The sequence below is a fragment of the Terrapene carolina genome, unplaced genomic scaffold, assembly GCF_002925995.2.
Source record: "Terrapene carolina triunguis isolate 2854851 unplaced genomic scaffold, T_m_triunguis-2.0 Scaffold93, whole genome shotgun sequence".
NCBI lineage: Eukaryota > Metazoa > Chordata > Testudines > Emydidae > Terrapene > Terrapene triunguis.
Genome location: NW_020664444.1, coordinates 19,149,000 through 19,169,149, shown reverse-complemented (window position 1 = coordinate 19,169,149; position 20,150 = coordinate 19,149,000). Strand labels below are relative to the sequence as shown.

The following is a 20,150-nucleotide window of genomic DNA, read 5'->3' as shown; positions in this document are numbered from 1 at the left end:
GCTGGAAAACAAAACAGAATAACTCAATTTTCAATCTCTAGATCTCTTAGGTATTTGCCTGAGACATCTTTCTTAGGCAACCTTTCCTTCCTGCTTTTTCACCCAACCTTCAAGCCATAATCAAATCTCAGTAGTTAGGGTGACCAGATGTCCCGATTTTATAGAGACAGTCCCGATTTTTGGGTCTTTTTCTTATATAGGCTCCTATTACCCCCCATCCCTTGTCCCGATTTTTCACACTTGCTGTCTGGTCACCCTATCAGTAGTACATAAACTGCTTTATACACTTCGTTTAACTTTTGTGTGCAACAGATTTGAGTTCCTTGTTTATGCTTAGGTAGTGGGGTTTTTTGGTTCACATTATTAGTGGGGTCATAAAATCAGGCACTTGTATTTATCTAAAAAATGGTGTTTCATCACCATGATCAATCCCTTTCCCAAAATCCTCTCTTTTTCAACCTTTCCTTACAACTTAGACTAGTGGTATTTTGTCCTGCTGCATTGGCCAAACCAGTTAGAATATCTGTTCTGTTTTCAAAAGCCTGGTCGCCTCTGTGATTCACTGGGCTACAAATCTGCACAGATTAAAAATTACAATTGTGAAAGATTAGTTTTTATTTCATATGGGAGAGTGCTAGGTGAGCAGCTGAATCCACGGGTAACTACGTTATGGACATTTTAAAAATTACTAACATATTCATTAAAATGTGCATGGGATTGAAAACACTTGTGTATTCATTTGTTACCAATTAAAATGCTATTCATTGTCTATTAGAACATTACCTCTCTAGTATGATTTCTTTGGAATTCCTAGGAATATCCACAGCACTCCCATAAATGTTGCAATGTGTATTTTACCATTATTTATATTCTAAACAGAGCTGATTGGAAAGTTCAGTTACTTTACCGTAAATGCGTAAGATGTGAGTACATATTTTTTTATGCTTACTCCAGATTTCTAATGGGCTCATCTGATTAATTGGACTTAACTGAGGTTTTTGGTATTTCATTTTGAAAATGAAGCCAATTAATTTGGATCTGCATAAAACTTTATACAGTGGTCATCACTCCGTCAAGAGAGTGACCACAAACTCGGTAACTAACATTCAGTTGCAACCATAATTTAATATACTCCAATGACTGAACGTGAAAACAAGACTCATTCTCCGTAGCCATCATCTCAGCGATAGCATGTGATATACACAGGCATACATGTATCATTTTCCAAATACACCAAGGCAGTTTCCCTTCACATATCCAGTGTAGTTTGGGGCTCAGTTTCAAATCAGATTTGGTTAAGTATCAGGCATTTTCTAGCCAAACCGATGTAGCTGAATTAAGAACAGATCTGTTCTCTCAGACGGTGCTGGTAGCATGGTGTGTTCCTTGGGTGACAATCAGACAAGGCCTGATTCTTCAACCAGTCTGTAGAATAGTCCCTTCTGAGCTATTAATTTCTCTGGAGAATCAAATTCAGCAACCTGACCGTTTTCCAAGACTAAAATCCTGTGAATATTAAAAAAGAAATGTAAGCACTAAGATATACAACAGTCGCACTGAACTCAAACAATATCTAAACTATTATTAGAGCATGCCTCACTTCCACCCCTCTGAAGAGAGCTACTACTTATGAGATACTCCCTTGGAGAGACTAGGAATGCAGTAAATCTGGTCTTTAATTCTTTGGTTTAACTCCAAACCACCGAGTTGTATCCGAGCACGGGAGAGGAGCTCAAGTGAGTAGACATTCAGCAGTATCGATTCATCTGTGAGTGGACAAAAAAGGGCTATATAGAGCATGAAATGGACACAGATCTCACTTTCCCTCTGATTAACCCATGGTTAATGGTGAGAAGGCCCATCCTAAGGCAGAATCTTGAGTGGGGTAAACAAGAAATAGACAGAAATGAGACCTAAATGGTTCCAAGGAGATGTCACTCTAAAATGCTATGGGGTCTGTCCACTTTTATAAAGCCTGCCTCTGTCTTCTGCTGTCCCTGTGAAAATGAATGTGAACAAATACACCAATGAAAGGTTACCTGTCGTAATCTAGGATGGTGTTTATACGGTGAGCTATTGTTAACACGGTCCACTCTTTGAACTGAGTCCTTATGGTTGACTGAATCTGAAGATCAGTTTCCAGATCCACCGCTGCGGTGGCTTCATCTAGCACCAGGATTTGGGCTTTCCGCAGGAGTGCCCTGGCCAGACAAACTAGCTGCTTCTGACCAACACTGAAAGCAAGAAGGGCAGATGGTGAACAAACAGGTTGTCGCTTTTCCTTGAGTTTAATCAAAGAATCATAGAAGATTAGGGTTGGTGGCTAGTGCAACCCCCTGCTCAAAGCAATGATGAGTCTGAAAGCAGCACAGCAGCTGATGGCCTTTCCGGAGCGAGGCAGGGGTCTGGGAATGTTAGGAGTGCACCTGGTCTGGTTCTGGGGACAAGACCGAGGGGCCAGATGTGCAACACGTGTAGACACCATACTACCAGCACCATCTGAGAGAACAGATCTGTTCTTAATTCAGCTACCTGGTATCACTGCAGATAGCAGCATGAAGCAAGCCAAAGAAACGAGGGGATTATTTGTATTGCAGTAGCATACAGGAGCCCACGGTGATAGGTGCTGTACAAACACAGAACAGACTGCCCCTACCCCCAAGAAAGTTTATGATCTAAGCAATTCCACAGTGTTAAGGATTATACTGCTACAGCAAGTTTGCTCTGTGCTGACTATTGCTTTGTGCTTTACTAAATTAGATTTTTCTATTTAAATTTATTAACCTCATTTAGGAATGTTTACTAATTGTGCACCCTCTGACCCTCAGATACAATGTGCACTGCCTTTCTCTTTCTGCATTTATGGTACCTCAGGTTTTCCCCTCGCTCTGAGCACTCATGGTTCAATTGATCAGGCAGATCCAATACAAAGTTCTTGAGCTGAATCAGTTCCAAAACTGTCCAGATGGCTTCATCCGAGTACTGGTTTAAAGGATCGAGGTTCATTCGTAGAGAGCCAGCAAATAAAACTGGATCCTGAGTATAGAGACAGCACAAAAGATTCCTGAAATGATTGTTACAAAACAACATAGCTCCTTAACTTCCTTCCACTGCAGGAATCCCAGGGTGAAATGCTACAGACAGTGTTATGTGGAAGATCAGACAGTGTGGTAAAGTGGTTACTTTTCCCTTTTAAAAGCAATGAATTTACCTCTCTCTGTGACTCACTTAAGCCTTCCTGCGTGTCATGGACATTAATGGAAATACCCTGCAGAACTGATAAATGCCTTTAGAAATTAACTTCATACCTGGGGGATAACCGTTATTTTGGCTCTAAGGTCCTGGAGGCCTCTTTGGGCAATATTCACTCCATCAATTAAGATCTCGCCTTCTGCAGCTTCCATTAATCTCAAAAGCCCCATGGCAAGAGTTGATTTCCCAGCTCCTGTTCTTCCAGCTATGCCAATCTAAAAAAAATACAATGAAGGTTTAGGATGTATGTTTTACACCATTTGGCTCATAGCCATAGTTAAATTTTAGGACCATGGAATTGACAGGTAACAAACCACTGGTTAAATCTGTCCAGCCTTTGACCAGATCTGTCAGAGAAAAACACCCCATTAAGCACCTATTCCTGCAGTTCCACGCTCTGGATACAGGGGTGGTGCTGACACATGGACTTATAACTTTCCTTTGCATTTTCAACTACAAGCTGTTCTGCCTTCATCTGCTGCTCCCCTTGGGCCTCTTTGAAAGCCATCCAATATCTTTCACCAGTTTACAAAGTAAAGGCACTATTCCTCTGCTTTAATGGTGGAGAAGACAAGTGGCTCTGTGATTGACAAACAGCCTGTCCTATGCAGATCCTGGGTGCAATATCTGCCCGTCTTTCCTGTCGCAGGCCAGGGATTTAATTCCTTTTCACTGCAGCCTCCTGGAATAGCTGTTGAGGACTGGCATGAATTGGCATCACTTTTGGTTACAGTTTGGTGGTACACATGATCAGCCATGTGGATTCCAGCATAAATTTGATACATAGTCATTAGGACCAGGACACACATGACTTGAAGGGATCTGACCATTTCTCCAAGAACCTTTGGCCTCACGTTGTGAAAATATTCACCTAACATTCTTAGAGTTGGGTAACAACCCATAGGGAACTTTAAATTGTTTAATTACAGAGGGAAATCATTAAAAGCCTTAGATCAGGGGTCTCCAACTCAATTTACCTGCGGGCCAGTGCCAGTCCTCAAATCCTCCCAGCGGGCCAATAATGTCACTGAAGATGGTGTTCAGAAAAGAAAACGTTTATATTGTATTTTTTATTTTGAATTTCTTAGCAATAATAAAACTGTCATACAACTTTATACAATTCTTCGCCTGCCACAGAGTTTTTAGTGTTTGCCAGACACCTGGCAACGCTTCAGTTCTGTCAGTTTGTTGATGTTTGGCCTCCGTGATTGAGCAGTTGAAACCTTCAGGATTGCAGCAAGGTGTGCATCAGAGAGCTGTGTTCAGTATTTTGACTTGTTTTTATTCATTGTGGGAAAAAAGTGACACTGCCTCCATGGCTGACTCTGCCCGGCAACTAATAATGCTGACTCTGCCTGGCGACTAGTGATGGTATCGCTGTCCCTCTTCCCCAGCCAATGGGAGCTGCGGGGGTGGGGGGGTGGCACCTGCAGCAAACATTGCCAACAGCATAGCTGCATGAGTCTCTCCTCCGCAGGCCGCAGTGGGGAGGTTCTCGGGCCGCAGATGGCCTGTGGCCGGGACTTTGAGACCCCTGCCTTAGATGGAGAAAAACCAGAATAGCTGCCAAATATAAAGGAGCTTTGATGTTACATTAGATTAAAATAAATATCAAATTCCTTTAGAGCTGCTCTGCCAACTTCCTATAAAACAGGATCTGACTCGCTAGAATTCCTAACACACAGTATCAAAACTGAAAACAAAGCCATATATTAAGAAGGGGTTCCTCAGTGCAATAGGAGACTATGAAGGCCAAACGTACTGTGTGTTTACCTCGGTGTAGCTTTTGTCTTCAAGCCTTAAACTCTTTGACACAGGGATTGTTTTCAGTTTAGCAGCAGCTGCCTATTCTAAAGCACTGTTCACACTTGTAGCTCCAAAGAAATAAATGGCCTTGCTTACCTTCTCTTGCCCGTTTATTTTTATATTGATGTTCTTTAGTGCGAACTCTAAATTTGGCCTGTACTGCACACCATAGTTTCTAAATTCAATTGCTCCTTCAGTTGGCCAAGCCTGATTTGCAGAATTACTGCCCAGAGTCCAGGGAGCCTGTGTAAAAGAGAAACAAACAGCACCTTCTTAAGCTGGTTTAAGTCTTCAAGTAATATGGCTATAATCAAAATGGAAAACTTCTCAGAGCAAAAATTCTTTCTGGATCTCTCTCTTTAAAAGCTTCTTTAGAGGCAGCATTTATTCTTCATAAAGGAATTGTTGAAGTTGAAATTAATTTCTTAATAAAGTAATCTGGATCTTTGTATAAACTGAAGTTTGGGGATAAGCATTTGTATGCACGTCAGATTAATTACATTATCAGGAAACCATACTGACTGTTCTAACTGTTGGCTCTGCCACACTCAGTTCAATCTATGTTGAAGAGATAGTTCCTGTTCATTTTTAATGTTTATATAGCATAAAATAAATAAAAATGTTTATTGAGATTCTCAGTCATTAAAAGGCCAGCAACTGTCAACACTTATAACATCAGATCTGAGATGCCACAATTAGTCCCTATTCTAAGCATGGAGAAAACCTCACAGTGCATTCCATGGGTGTGGTAACTGTTAATAAATTATACTTTTTTAAAATGACAACTACAGCTTCATTGGTTTAAGGACATAAACTGAGCAGAGGTTATAAAGAACACCTAGTTATTTTAAAGTAACCTAACCGGGTCTCTGGGAATTAAAATAGGGAGGTGTTGATCCTTAGAATAGAAAAATTGCTGATCTGGTTTCTGACAAATTCCAGTTCAAAGGGTAAGAACAATGGTTAGCTAGTTACCTCTTTTGGAGTTTTTGAATACTCTCTCACTCTCTCCACGGAAACAATGTTGTTTTCTATTTCTGTCCAGGAGCGCACCATCCAGTTCAAAATGCCTGTTATCTACAAAAGGAGAGAGGACTGGCTAGAAATGAAATACCAACTTTGACCCTGTTCTTACAAAGTACTTTGCACTTTGTAGGATCAGGCCCAGTGTTTGCACAAGGGGCCTCCCTGGATAAGCTATTAAGAGATTGTCTGTAAATTGTTTTGCAAGACAAAATAAAATAAATCCTGCTGACACCAGACCTTTCTGGAAAATTTTGCCCAGGCCACATTGGAGGAGCCTTGCCAGCTCACCCTGAGGCTACCTCAGTGCCAATTTACCAAGAATTAGATGTTACTGCCTGTCTTATGTTAAACTTCCAGCTCTTAAAAGTGACGTGAAAACCGTTCAAGATAATCTGCGACTAGTCACATGAACATGGAAAATAAACACTGAAGAAAACCATTTGGCTGTTAAACTAAAGTGACCATTTAAGCTTAAATTCAAAGGAACAAGAGGGATGTTGCATGTATTTGAGACTTGTTCTCTGTAAGGTCCTATAGTCTATAAATAACAGTGACAGGGTTACTGAGGCTTAAAAAATAAGGGAGTCTATAAAAACTAGTTTAACGTCTGGAAAGGAATAAAAATATTTCCAAGCTTTTTTCAAAAGTCAATGGAAGCATCTTGTTTAAAATAATAAAAAATGCCCTTCCAGTATTTGCAACTCAAATGTTGCACAATTGTGCTGGTACTTGAGCCCTGGTCTACACTACGAGTTTAGGTCGAATTTAACAGCGTTAGGTCGATTTAACCCTGCACCCGTCCACACGACCAAGCCTGTTTTGTCGACTTAAAGGACTCTTAAAATCGATTTCTGTACTCCTCCCTGGCGAGGGCTTTAGCCCTAAAATCGATCTTGCTGGGTCAAATTTGGGGTAGTGTGGACGCAATTCGACAGTACTGGCCTCTGGAAGCTATCCCAGAGTGCTCCATTGTGACCGCTCTGGACAGCACTCAACTCAGATGCACTGGCCAGGTAGACAGGAAAGCCCCGGGAACTTTTGAATTTAATTTCCTGTTTGGCCAGGGTGGTGAGCTGATCGGCCCAGGTGACCATGCAGAACTCATCGGCACAGGTGACCATGGAATCCCAGAATCACAAAAGAGCTCCAGCATAGACTGAATGGGAGGTACTGGATCTCATCGCTGTATGGGGAGAAGAATCTGTGCAGGCAGAACGCCGTTCCAAAAGACGAAATGCCAATATATTTGCCAAAATCTCCAAGGGCATGATGGACAGAGGCTACAACAGGGACACACAGCAGTGCCGTGTGAAAGTTAAGGAGCTGAGGCAAGCCTACCAAAAAACAAAGGATGCAAACGGTCGCTCCGGGTCAGAGCCCCATACATGCCGGTTCTATGATGAGCTGCATGCAATTCTGAGGGTGGCCCCTACCAGTACTCCACCACTGTCCATGGACACCTGCAAGGGGGGAGTCTCACGCAACAGGGATGAGGAGTCTGAAGATGAGGAGGAGGTTGAGGATAGCGCACAGCAGGCAAGCGGAGAATCCCTTCTCCCCGGCAGCCAGGACCTGTTCATCACCCTGGAGCCAATACCCTCCCAACCCTCCCAAGGGAAGCTGGAGAAGGAACCTCTGGTGAGTGTACCTTTGTAAATATAATACAGGGTTTAAAAGCAAGTGTGTTTAATGATTAATTTACATGCCAAGCCAGTAGCAAGTAGTCTGGAATCATTGCAGAACAAAACCTTGCAGCGAATGGACCCAGGCTTTGGCTGTTTGCCTTTGGCTGAAAATAAATCATCCCCGCTCTTAGCCACGCGGCGGGGGGAGGCCTGTTCATGGCTGACCGGGATCTTCCCCGATACTAGCCACGCGGTGGAGGTGTGGGGGTGTGAAGCGATCATCCCAGAGAATTGGGGTGGGGTGGGGTTGGATTGTGCTGCACATTCACCCTAAAACCGCAGCCCCTCCTTTTAAATGGCCAACCCAACGGGCTTTTCTTGGTATGGGAAAGGAGGGCGCTGCTGTTTGAAACTGTTCCCACATGTTATGAAGGTTGAAGAAACCCTTTGCCTTACCATGGCTGCCTGCAAGCCGAATTCTGTTGCCCAGCCGAGCATGTGATGTCTCACACCAAACCGGCAGGCACTCAATATAAGAGGAAAAATGCGACCTGGTAGCAAAAGCACATGTGCTATGTAATGTGAATCACTTGATTCAGTGTGAAATAGTCTTCCCTTTGTTCTCTAAAATGTATCTTTTTAAATACTACTCTCCCTTTTTTTTTTCTCCCGCAGCTGCAAATGTTTCTACTCTCCCCCTATCATCTCCGTCCCATAGGCTAGCGCAGATTAGAAGGCGAAAAAAAACGCACTCGCGACGAGATGTTCTCAAAGCTCATGCAGTCCTCCTGCACTGAAAGAGCTCAGCAGAATGCGTGGAGGTAAACAATGGCAGAGTCCAGGAAAGCATTAAATGAACGCGATGAGAGGAGGGAGGAGCACGCTGAGAGGAGGCAGGATGCAATGCTGAGGCTAATCGGGGAGCAAACAGACATGCTCAGGCATCTGGTGGAGCTGCAGGAAAGCCAACAAGAGCACAGACTGCCGCTGCATCCACTGTACAACCCCCTGCCCTCCTCCCCAAGTTCCATATCCTCCTCACCCAGACGCCCAAGAACGTGGGTGGGGTGGGGGAGGGGAGACTCTGGACACCCAGCCACTCCACCCCAGAGCATTGCCCAAGCAACAGAAGGCTGGCATTCAATAAGTTTTGAACTGTAGTGTGGCTTTGTCTTTCCCTTCTCCCCTCATCCACCACCCCACCCAGTGCTTCCCTCCTCATCCACCCCTCCCGGGCTACCTTGCGAGTTTCCCCCCTATTTGTGTGATGAATTAATAAAGAATGCATGATTTTGAAACAATAATGACTTTATTGCCTCTGAAAGCGGTGATCGAAGGGGGAAGGTTGGTTAGCTTACAGGGAAGTAGAGTCAACCAAGGGGGCGGGTTTTCATCAAGGAGAAACAAAGAGACTGCCTGGCCAGTCATGAAACTGGTTTTCAAAGCTTCTCTGGTGCGCAGGGCGCCCAGCTGTGCTCTTCTAATCGCCCTGGTGTCTGATTGTGCATCATCGGCCGCCAGGCGATTTGCCTCAACCTCTCACCCCGCCATAAAGGTCTCCCCCTTACTCTCACAGATACTGTGGAGCACACAGCAAGCAGCAATAACAATGGGAATACTGGTTTTGCTGAGGTCTAACCTAGTCAGTAAACTGCACCAGCGAACTTTTAAACGTCCAAATGCACATTCTACCCCATTCTGCACTTGCTCAGCCTATAGTTGAAGTGCTCCTTACTACTGTCCAGGGTGCCTGTGTACGGCTTCATGAGCCATGGCATTAAATGGTAGGCTGGGACTCCAAGGATAACTATAGGCATTTCAACATCCCCAACGGTAATTTTCTGGTCTGGGAAGTAAGTTCCTTCCTGCAGCTGTTCAAACAGACCAGAGTTCCTGAAGATGCGAGTGTCATGCACCTTTCCCAGCCATTCCACGTTGATGTCGGTGAAACGTCCCTTGTGATCCACCAGTGCTTGCAGCACCATTGAAAAGTACCCTTTGCGGTTTACGTACTGGCTGCCAAGGTGGTCCAGTCCCAAGATAGGGATATGCGTTCTGTCTATCGCCCCTCCACAGTTAGGGAACCCCATTGCAGCAAAGCCATCCAGTATGACCTACACATTTCCCAGAGTCACTATCCTTGATAGCAGCAGCTCAGTGATTGCATTGGCTACTTGGATCACAGCAGCCCCCACAGTAGATTTACCCACTCCAAATTGATTCCCGACTGACCGGTAGCTGTCTGGTGTTGCAAGCTTCCAGAGGGCTATTGCCACTCGCTTCTCAACTGTGAGGGCTGTTCTCATCTTGGTATTCTTGTGCTTCAAGGCAGGGGAAAGCAAGTCACAAAGTTCTATGAAAGTGTCCTTATGCATGCGAAAGTTTCTCAGCCACTGGGCATCATCCCAGACCTGCAACACTATGCGGTCCCACCAGTCTGTGCTTGTTTCCTGGGCCCAGAATCGGCATTCCACAGCATGAACCTGCCCCATTACCACCATGATGTCCAAATTGCCAGGGCCCGTGGTTTGAGAGAAGTCTGTGTCCATGTCCTCATCACTATCGTGATCACGCTGTCGTGTCCTCCTCGCCTGCTTTTGCAGGTTCTGCACATACTGCAGGATAATGAACGAGGTGTTTACAATGCTCACAGCAGCAGCGGTGAGCTGAGCGGGCTCCATGTTTGCCGTGGTATGGCGTCTGCAGGAGAGCAGAGTTGCAGTGGAAGCGGTGGAGGACGACGGTTAGCACCGCACACATTTCCCAAGGAAGAACACACGTACCTGGGAGCCCATGACAGAAAACATGAAAAAATTCGCTATTGAGGCAACAGCAGCAGAGCAGAGTTGCAGCAGAAGCAGTGTATGATGATGGTTTGCAGACCTACTGCACCATCTGCTGCCAGCAGCACCCAGGACACAACAGTGGCGGTGTCGGTGAGCTGAGCGGGCTGCACACTTGCCGTGGTATGGCGTCTGCGCGGAAAAAAGGCGCAAAACGATTGTCTGCCGTTGCTTTCACGGAGGGAGGGGAGACTGACGACATGTACCCAAAACCACCCGCGACAGTGTTTTTGCCCCATCAGGCATTGGGAGCTTAACCCAGAATTCCAATGGGTGGCGGAGACTGCGGGAACTGTGGGATAGCTACCCACAGTGCACTGCTCTGTAAGTCGATGCTAGCAGTGGTAGTGAGGACGCACTTCGCCGACCTAATGCGCTTAGTGTGGAAATATGCAATCGACTGTATAAAATCGATTTCTAAAAATTGACTTCTATAAAATCGACCTAATTTCGTAGTGCAGACATACCCTGAGAGTTTGATATTACCTAGGAAATCTTAAAAATAGGAGATTGGCTAATCTATTCTCATTGTCCACGCTGAGAAATGTCCAACATAAACGGCACAACTAGTGGAAAGGAAATTAAAGTCTTTAAAATTCTTCCAGTTTTAATTCTCTAGAGCCTGATGCTTGCAATCTATGTGCTAATCAAATGAGTAAGGGCTGCAGGATTGGACCCATACAGGGCCGGCTCTGGCTTTTTCGCCGCCCCAGGCGGGGGGGGGGGGGGGCGGGGCCCCGGGGGGGGGGGCGGGGGGCCCCGGGGGGGGCTCAGCTCTCCCCCTCTGGCGGCCAGAGCGCCGGGGGCAGGGCAGCGAGCCCCGGCTGGGGCTCGGCTCTCCCCCCCCGGCGGCCAGAGCTCGCCGCTCTCCCCCCGGCGGCCGGGGGAGGGCGGCCAGATCGCCGGGGGGAGGGCGGCGAGCCCTGCTGTGGCCCCGCTCTCCCCGGCGGTCCCGCGCCATGCCGCCCCCCTCCAGGTGCCGCCCCAAGCACCAGCTTGGGTGCCTGGAGCCGGCCCTGGACCCATAGAGTTATTTGTGATACAGATAAGGATTTTAAAAAATGATCTGTAACCTGACAGTCCCTTCTGATGAGATGGTAAAATCATGCACTGCTGCTTTGAGTTACCTGAAGAGCACACGAAATGGAAAAGCCAACAATCCCTGGACTAAGATGTGTTTTGCTAAGCACAGCGAACAGGGCTGCAAACAACACGATACCATTACCTAGAAACTCTAGGTTTGTAGCAAGCCACCTGCAAGTAGAGAAGAGAGGATTTAGCCCACCTCCATTCTCTTTATGTTCTCGTTTCCTCTCAATTTCATATACTGCCTGCAACTATTTTTGTAAAATGTATTTGAAGCCTTCTCGGTAAAGGGTGTTAAATAAGGTCATTATGATCACAGGGTTGGCTTTTTACATAACCGCTAGCAAGCTTCTGGAATTGACAGCAGTGCTGGTCTGTAAATGGCCCATGCGCTGCGCCACGGCTCTTCCGCTGTAGCCTGAGTCTATCATTTCCACCAGGTGAGCAGCTTTGGTTCAGAGCCTGGAATTGTTGCTCTGAGCCTGGCACCAGCAATGAATGGCTCTTCCCTTGGCGTTAGTTCTGATGTAAGCTGGGTCTGAAGGAGTTCCCCTCTTCTCCCCCTTCCCCCACCCGACATCTAGTGATGCACTGCCGGGGGGGGGAGGGCGAGGGGAGGGAAGACTTCAGGAGCAGAGCATGTTTGCATAGACATGGAGCTGTTTTGCCAAAACGATCAATTTTGGCTGGTTTGGGTTACAAATCACTGTAGTATTCAAATGCAGGGATAATGAAATAATGTTATCCTTATTGTATGCGTAAAGGGCAGCAGAACTGTGCTTAGCATGCCCTGATTGAGGGGGTCACCCTAAACTGAACCTCTCTTGCTAAGCAGGGGGTAGGATACCAAATTCCAGTGATGAGTGGATGAGGACAAGTGTTCCTAACTGGTAGCGTGGACATTGCCTAAAGAGTCCTAGACACTTTTTGACCTTCCCTTCTCCAGCTTTTAATGACAGAGCTGCTTAGACTCAATTAAGAGTCCTTGTTTCCAGGTGGTGATTCCTAAAGCTTGTCCTCACTGCTGAGCAAGTCTAAGGCTAAGCCCTGGACCTTGTGTGGGAACAGGTAAAGGCAATACAGAAACTGCTTGGCAGTGATGTTCTCTGCTACCTGCTGAAATCACTGAGAGCTGGGTGAAGTGGTAGAACCTCAGAATGTGACATTGCAGAAGCTCAGCAGTGCCGAGACACCAGACAGTGGGAGTGGTGGGACAGTGGGAGTGGTGGCAGAGAGACAGCGGTAGCAGTGGGATGCGATTAGCAGCAGTAGAGAGTGAACCCCACCCCCTCACGAATGCACCTCTGAACCCTGGGTATTCGCTAACCAAAGACCACCAACTGTGAGTGGGGCGCTGGGGAGGGAAAGGGAGTGGTGTGTTAAGGGACATTTGTTTGTTGGACTTTGTGACAGTATCTGACTAAAATATGACCATGCAAAATCATGGCTGCTACTACTGTTATATAATTGCAACAGATCTTATACCAAGTGTGACACGTGGCCAGAAAGGATTAAGCAGCTTGCAGGATAAATGGCCCAAAGTCAACCATTAGAGACGTGTTAAAAAAGTATGTGAAAGGTAATTAGGGCCACTACATGTTAGATAGGCTAGAACTTTGAAATGCAAACTTGTATTGTCAGAGAATGGAGGTGATACGAAATGTATGTGTGTACTTTTTTCTTGTAGGATGTTCCTGTCTGTCACTATAGCTATTGATTCAGAGATCAAAAGGACATATTAACTGTGACAAAGTTCCTCCTCTATCTTGGTGGGTCCTGCACTTATTGGCGGATTTTCTTGCCTCAGAGATTCACCATGTGGGTTGGGGAACAGCCCAGAGACCTTCCCCTCTGGAAGAACCCACAGTCCAGGTCAATTGGGAGGTTTGGGGGGAACCCAGGCCCGCCCTCTACTCCGGGTTCCAGCCCAGGGCCCTGTGGACTGCAGCTGTCTATAGTGCCTCCTGTAACAGCTGCATGACAGCTACAACTCCCTGGGCTACTTCCCCATGGCCTCCTCCAAACACCTTCCTTATTCTCACCACAGGACCTTCCTCCTGGTGTCTGATAACGCTCCTCAGTCTTCCAGCAGCACACCCTCTCACTCTCAGCTCCTTGCGCCTCTCACTCTCAGCTCCTCGCGCCTCTCACTCTCAGCTCCTCGCACTCCCACCACAAACTGAAGTGAGCTCCTTTTTAAAACCCAGGTGCCCTGATTAGCCTGCCTTAATTGATTCTAGCAACTTCTTAATTGGCTCCAGGTGTCCTAATTAGCCTGCCTGCCTTAACTGGTTCTGGCAGGTTTCTGATTACTCTAGTGCAGCCCCTGCTCTGGTCACTCAGGGAACAGAAAACTACTCATCCAGTGACCAGTATATTTGCCCTCTACCAGACTCCTGTACCCCACTGGTCTGGGTCTGTCACATAATATTTAAATGAACTGTAAACATAGTAACATCACTGTATTCATCTCTCTTTGAAATATATAGCAAATAATCTGCGAATGGTGGAAAAATGGGCAATTGCCTTATGTTAAGCTGTGTAGCTAATTAGCGGCAATGTTTAAGAAATCAGGTCTACTTCAAAATCTCCATGAGTGCCTATTGTTCGCCGAAGGACTCTGACCTGTCAAAGAAGGCTGGAAACCGTATAAAGATGCTTTGGGTCCCAATCCTTTGGATCTCAGATCTGCTTGATGCTTCATGCAGGGGAAGTTTAAACCCAAGATTGAGATCTCCAGTCCTAATCTGGAATCATCCTGAATATGAACATTGGACTACAACCTATGGACCATTTCTGAAAGAACTCTTTGCAACTACAAAGTTCACCATCTCTGCTATGAATTTAATCTCAAGAACTGTACTCATGTCTGTATGTATACTGATCTTTTAACCACTACTCTCTTTTCTTTTAATAAATTTTGGTTTAGTTAATAAGAATTGGCTGTAAGCGTGTATTTGGGTAAGATCCGGAATATTCATTAACCTGGGAGGTAATGTGTCCAATCCTTTGGGATTGATAGAATTTTTTATATGATGAATAAGATTTTCAGTAATCCTCATCATATTTGATTTGGGTGTCTGGGTGGAGGCCTACAGCTGGGGTGCTTTAAGGGAACTGTGTTGTTGGCTTCTGGGTAACCAGCGAGGTATTATAGAAGTTGTTTTGTGCTGGGTTGGTGAATCAAAGCATTGGAATATCCACCAGCTTTGGGGATTGTCTGCCCCATTCTTTTGCTGTTCATCCTAATTGAGTGACCTCAGTTGTCTCCCCTGGGACTCGGGTCACAGACTTTCACACCACAAGGGGAGAAACTGAGGCAAAGGATGCTGCCCAACACCCTGTGGGGTGAGTGTTTGCGTATGGTCACATGCTTTTGTATTTAGGTTGTGGTGTTTTCCCAAATTAATGTTGGACCCTCTTTTCCCTTTTAATCAAAGTTGTATTTGGTTGTACACGGACTCAATGCTGGCGAGAAGGGAAGTACTGCCACTTAGAGGCACCAAGTGGGGGAGGTGTTTAGCTTTCCCAGATTACTGAATGGGGACTCAAGCTGGTTCTATTGTCTTTTGTTAAGAGAAACCCTTAGATACTGAACCCAGCCCTCGTTGCTGCCGACTCCACCTGGCAGAAGGGTTGCACTAATCTATAGCTTCATGAGAATAACATGATTGTATCCCCTATATTTGCAGCTCCATACCTGTCAGCGACGACCCCAGGGAAGCATGTTCTCTGGTTCTCATCCACTCTGGAATCATTCTGTAAAATAAATCTCGGTTGCTCCTTGTAAGCACGAATCACGCTGCTCCCTTGGAAAGTCTCTGAAATGTGGGAATAGATGGGCGAGCGACTCGCAGCTTCCAGGCGTCTCAGCTGGCAGGAGGTGGCAACGTAGAAGTTCTGAGACAGAGGGAAATGGAAAGGGTATGTGATTACCACTATGTTCCCCCCACTAGGCTAATTCATCAGGGGAAATGATCATGTTCAGAAAATTAGAAATGATGCAAAAAAATACAGCAGTGCACATTAACCTCATGTTATACAACCAAATGTGCAGGCAGAATGTGTTTATTGGATGAGATACTGTGGCATAGAACTTGTAGCCTGGGTGAGGTATAAGGAGGCCTTTGAGTCCTTGGGGGCATTGTCTAAATTCTGGCAGCCTCTCCAGGTTGCCCTATGGGCTGCAGCATTACCTGGAATCTCCACAGTGCTACATGCTGCAATCCCATCCCTGGCATGCCAGAATTTGTGAAAGAGTCCTTGGAGAGCAGCTATAGGGCTGTGCTCCACATACCTGCATCGGGGGAATCTCTGGGTCCTAAAAGCCCTGGTTCTGGCTGTTTTAAGCGGGAGCAGGGAGCAGGATCTCACCCATCATTTCTATACTTCCTCCATTTTAAAATCTCTCCTGATCTCTTAAACTTTGCCTCTAGTTCAAGACAGTAGATTAGCAACCTACAGTTTAGCAACGTATTCACCCAATACAACAAGCTAGGCCCGAGAGCAGGGTGTCTTGCTGCAGACTGAGTGTGCCAGGACAAGCAGAGTTCTCCAGAAAGAACAGAGTCTGTTGAAGTGGTGCATAGTGCTGTGATGGGCCAGATGATTTCCTGCCCTATTTCATTATGTCCTGGGTCACGGGTACACCGATCACAGAATTCCATGGCGTGAATGGAATTGCAGAGTTGTACTGACTGCTTCAATCACATCCTTCCATGCTCAGATGGGATTTCATGAAGAATCCCTTCTTGTTTACCTGCCTTATTCACTAAAGTAGCAAAGCAGACTGATCTTAATTTTCTGTAACAAGTAAAAGTACTGTACTCAAGACTTTTGATATTCCCCCGGCCATCCCCCTCCTCTGCCCCCAGTCCTCCCTGGCAAAGTTATTTGACATTTCAGAGAACCAGAATGGGAGAATAAATGGGTGCATTGAAAAGCATCTGCCTCTCTGGCACACGTTTTATGTTAAAGGTGGCACAGGAAGACTGGAGAAGAGGAAAAACACTTCGGGCCTTAGTCTGATCTACGTTACACTGATGTCAATCAGGAATCTCCACAGAAGTTCCACCTAAAACCATCATGATATCTCAGGCCTTCTAGTAAGGCTTCGGAGGCAGCTACTGAGAGCCTGGATTCTGTGGGAAGACTCTTCTTAAGATTAGACACTGGTGGTTTTGATTCCGGCATGAAATCAGAGGTGAAAAAACAGTGACTGAAAATCTCAGCCCCTCAAAAAGGTCTGGTTCAGGTTACTCTAAACAATGGGAGCAGGTTCCTGTAGGAAAGGGTGTGGCGGGTTCTTAGATCAGCCACGTATCTCAAAATCCTACCTGGAACACGGCATACAGCACTGTCAGTGGCATTATCGCCACCACCGCTATTGGCGTGGCCACTATAACAACTATGTAGATCTCCAGTAAACTGAACAAGAATCCCAGTAGGGACTTCAGTTTATCGGGGATAATGGAATCAATGGCATCGGTTTCTTTGGAGAATCGGTTCAGCAAGTTTCCGATGGGCGTCTGCTCAAAGAACATCATTGGGGATCTGGCAACGTTCTCCAGTAACTGCTGAAAGAGCTTGTGTGATGCAATCACTCCTCCTAGCAGGACGGCTGCGGTCGATCCGAATTTGCCAATGGCTGCAATGGAAGGGAAGAGAAGTCACACAACCTAGACTCAGATTTCTCAGCTGAAAGCACGTTAAGGGGAGTTTTTCTTGAATGTGACTTTGGTGCTGGTGAAAGGTGCTGGTCTATTATTATTGCTATTTTTTTATTTATATTGAGTTGGTGCCTTGGAGCCCCAGTCATGAACCAGGAGTTCATTGTGCTCATCACTGTGCAAACGCAGAACAAAAAGTCAATCCCTGCACCAAGCAGTTTACAGTCTAACAGTCACCCCAGAGCCCATTGTATGGCTATTGGATCTGCAGAATAGCCATAGAATGGGCATCAGCACGTGTAAATTTAATTGAACAGTTAGTTCTGTCTCCTACCAAACAGCCCTGAAGATAGAAGCCCTCTGTTCAGTGAATGGTGCAAATAACTGGGATTACTCTGAATTAAATTAACTCTCTTGAGTCGGGTAGACTCCCATGTACCAGTTAGATTCACTATTCCAGCAGGGACTGTGCTATAGTTAAGGTTGCCTAACAGCTTCTATTCTAATCCCCTGTTTTAACTGGTTCAAAACTTTCACCATTTGGGCTTACGCTTTTCAGATTTTGTTTCTGCCCTAAACTTATTTTTTGTTGTTGAAAGTTTCAGCAAAACATTTGAGCTATTTTTGATTAGGAGAAGAGTTAAACAATGTACACCTTTCAAATAATACACATTTTGGCAGCCTTTTTCTAACAGCTTTTTAGATCCAAAAGGCCTAGGGTGGTAAAAAGATTAAATCTGGCCTTCATTGAGAAGTGAGATTTTAATTTGGCTAAATTAGGATTTGGGGAAGAGAGGATGGGAAGGGGGTATGAGGAAGAGAGGGGAGGGGAATAAAGAGGGAGTAGTAAATAAAATTGGGAGAGATGGAAAAGTGAAACTGACATCATAATCTCCCCCAACATGTGAATTTTTCATGGGTACCAGATCATACAGTTCTGACAAAGAGAGGCAAGGTGGCTAAAGATGTGGGAACCACCCATCATGCTCAGTTGCAATGCACACTAGAGAGAAGAACTCAATGCACACACAAGCAAGCCAGAGTTTTATGCAGTGACACTGGGAATATTGTTCAGATACCGTAACCAAAAAAACCCACCAAAAAAATCAGTGCACCCTGTACAAATGTGCGTCAGAACTTGTTTTTTTAGGTCCTGTGCCAAGCCTTTTAGTTTGTTGCCAAGAGCCCGGCAGACTAGCACCGCTAGGACATGCCAAAGTTTGTATGATGGGAAAATTTCCTGGGAATGGGAAAGAGGGAGGCAAATGATATGCAGAAGAATTAGGTGACCGGGTCAAGCAAACCTTGAAGGACTCCAAGAACACCGAAGACTCCAACTCGCAGCTCTGTGTGCTGCTGCGTTCTGTTATGAACAGGGTCATCTGCCCACATGCTGAGCCAGTAACCGCGACAAAACGAGGCAGCTTGCTGACACACAAACAAGAACACAATGTACAAACAGATCAGAGGCCCTGTGGTCCTCAGGTAGTCCAGATAAATGGAAATATTGACCTGGAGTGAAGCAATCAAAAAGAAGGAGGGAAAGAAGGGTCAGGCTTGTTAAGCTGTCTGTTCCTAAGTGAAGGAATGCTGTATGGTGTATGTTCTCTGTTACGCATCGCATGCCATGACAGCCTCATTCATCTCTTTGTCCTATCAGTGCAGGATGAATAATTTGAAGCCATGTTGACCAAGCTCAAGGCTTTAACCAGTGATTGCAAACAATGTACAAATGCTTATTGGGTTGAAAGTGTCATTATTTGCAGTAATGAATTTTACTATCCCTTTGAGTGATATTATGATCCACTTTATTCCCATTGGTAAGTGATTACTTGACAAGACCCATTAACTACGCATGTGAGTAACTGATCACCAGCAGGAGTGCAGGGATCGCCATCTGGCCCTTAAGGTGAAAGCAACATCATTTGAATGTGCTTCCCTTGGACACAACTCTCCTTAAGCTCCCCACCCCCATACCGCTTTGGGACTTAAACCTCCCATTTGCCTTTTGCTCTGTAACTGAGTTTACACCTTTGACCCTGACTATTTTTTTCCCTCCCACATCTCCTAAGTCTCCTCATCATCACCCCCACCTGGCCTGAGTATACTGCGCTCTGGACTCCCCTTCTGCTGAAATCCTCATCCATGCAGGGCCGGCTCTGGCTTTTTCGCCGCCCCAGGCGAAAAAGCCTCCGGCCGCCCCCCCTCCCCGTGGGGGGGGGGGGGGGCGGGGGCCCCGGGGGGGGGGCCGCGAGCCCCAGCGGGGGCTCGGCTCTCCCCCCAGCGGCCAGAGCGCCGGGGGCAGGGCGGCGAGCCCCGGTGGGGGCTCGGCTCTTCCTCCCCCCCCCCGGCGGCCAGAGCGCCGGGGGCAGGGCGCCGGGGGGGAGGGCGGCCGGAGCCCTGGGGGGAGGGCGGCGAGCCCTGCTGTGGCCCCGCTCTCCCCGGCGGCCGGAGCCCGCGCCGCCCCTCTCCAGGTGCCGCCCCAAGCACCAGCTTGGGTGCCTGGTGCCTGGAGCCGGCCCTGCATCCTCTCATCTGGGTTAACGCACATCCCCTGCTCTTGACCTCCACAAGCCCCATCTCTGCCTTCACCCGCAGCCATGGAAGAGTAACAACAGCACTTCTAACCATACATTTCAGGACATGGTTAAGCTGTCTTCCATGAACCTTATCTGACCTTATGTGTCTCCTGTCACTTGTCTCACTTGTCCCTTCACACCACTTCCCCCCGGTTGACTCACTTGTCCCTTCACACCACTTCCCCCCGGTTGACTCAAAAGACTTTCCTTCTGCAGCACAAGCCATTTGAAACAGTCTTGTATCTCTCCACCCATCATAATGGA

General features: G+C 46.4%; 1 protein-coding gene across 2 annotated transcripts in view; it reads right to left on the bottom strand.

The window, feature by feature from the left end:
- Positions 1-266: 266 nt before the first annotated feature.
- LOC112113864 (multidrug resistance-associated protein 6) overlaps positions 267-20,150 on the bottom strand; it is a 50,880-nt gene continuing 30,996 nt past the window's right edge. For both annotated transcript variants that reach the window (XM_024210310.1, XM_024210318.1), the window contains exons 22-31: positions 18,612-18,819; positions 16,975-17,285; positions 15,339-15,538; positions 11,680-11,806; positions 6,034-6,135; positions 5,155-5,301; positions 3,309-3,467; positions 2,870-3,036; positions 2,040-2,234; positions 267-1,506 (exon numbers count right to left, since the gene is read on the bottom strand). In XM_024210310.1, the coding sequence (XP_024066078.1) occupies positions 1,398-1,506; positions 2,040-2,234; positions 2,870-3,036; positions 3,309-3,467; positions 5,155-5,301; positions 6,034-6,135; positions 11,680-11,806; positions 15,339-15,538; positions 16,975-17,285; positions 18,612-18,819 (1,725 nt within the window). In that variant the 3' untranslated portion in view covers positions 267-1,397. The remainder of the gene's footprint in view (positions 1,507-2,039; positions 2,235-2,869; positions 3,037-3,308; positions 3,468-5,154; positions 5,302-6,033; positions 6,136-11,679; positions 11,807-15,338; positions 15,539-16,974; positions 17,286-18,611; positions 18,820-20,150) is intronic.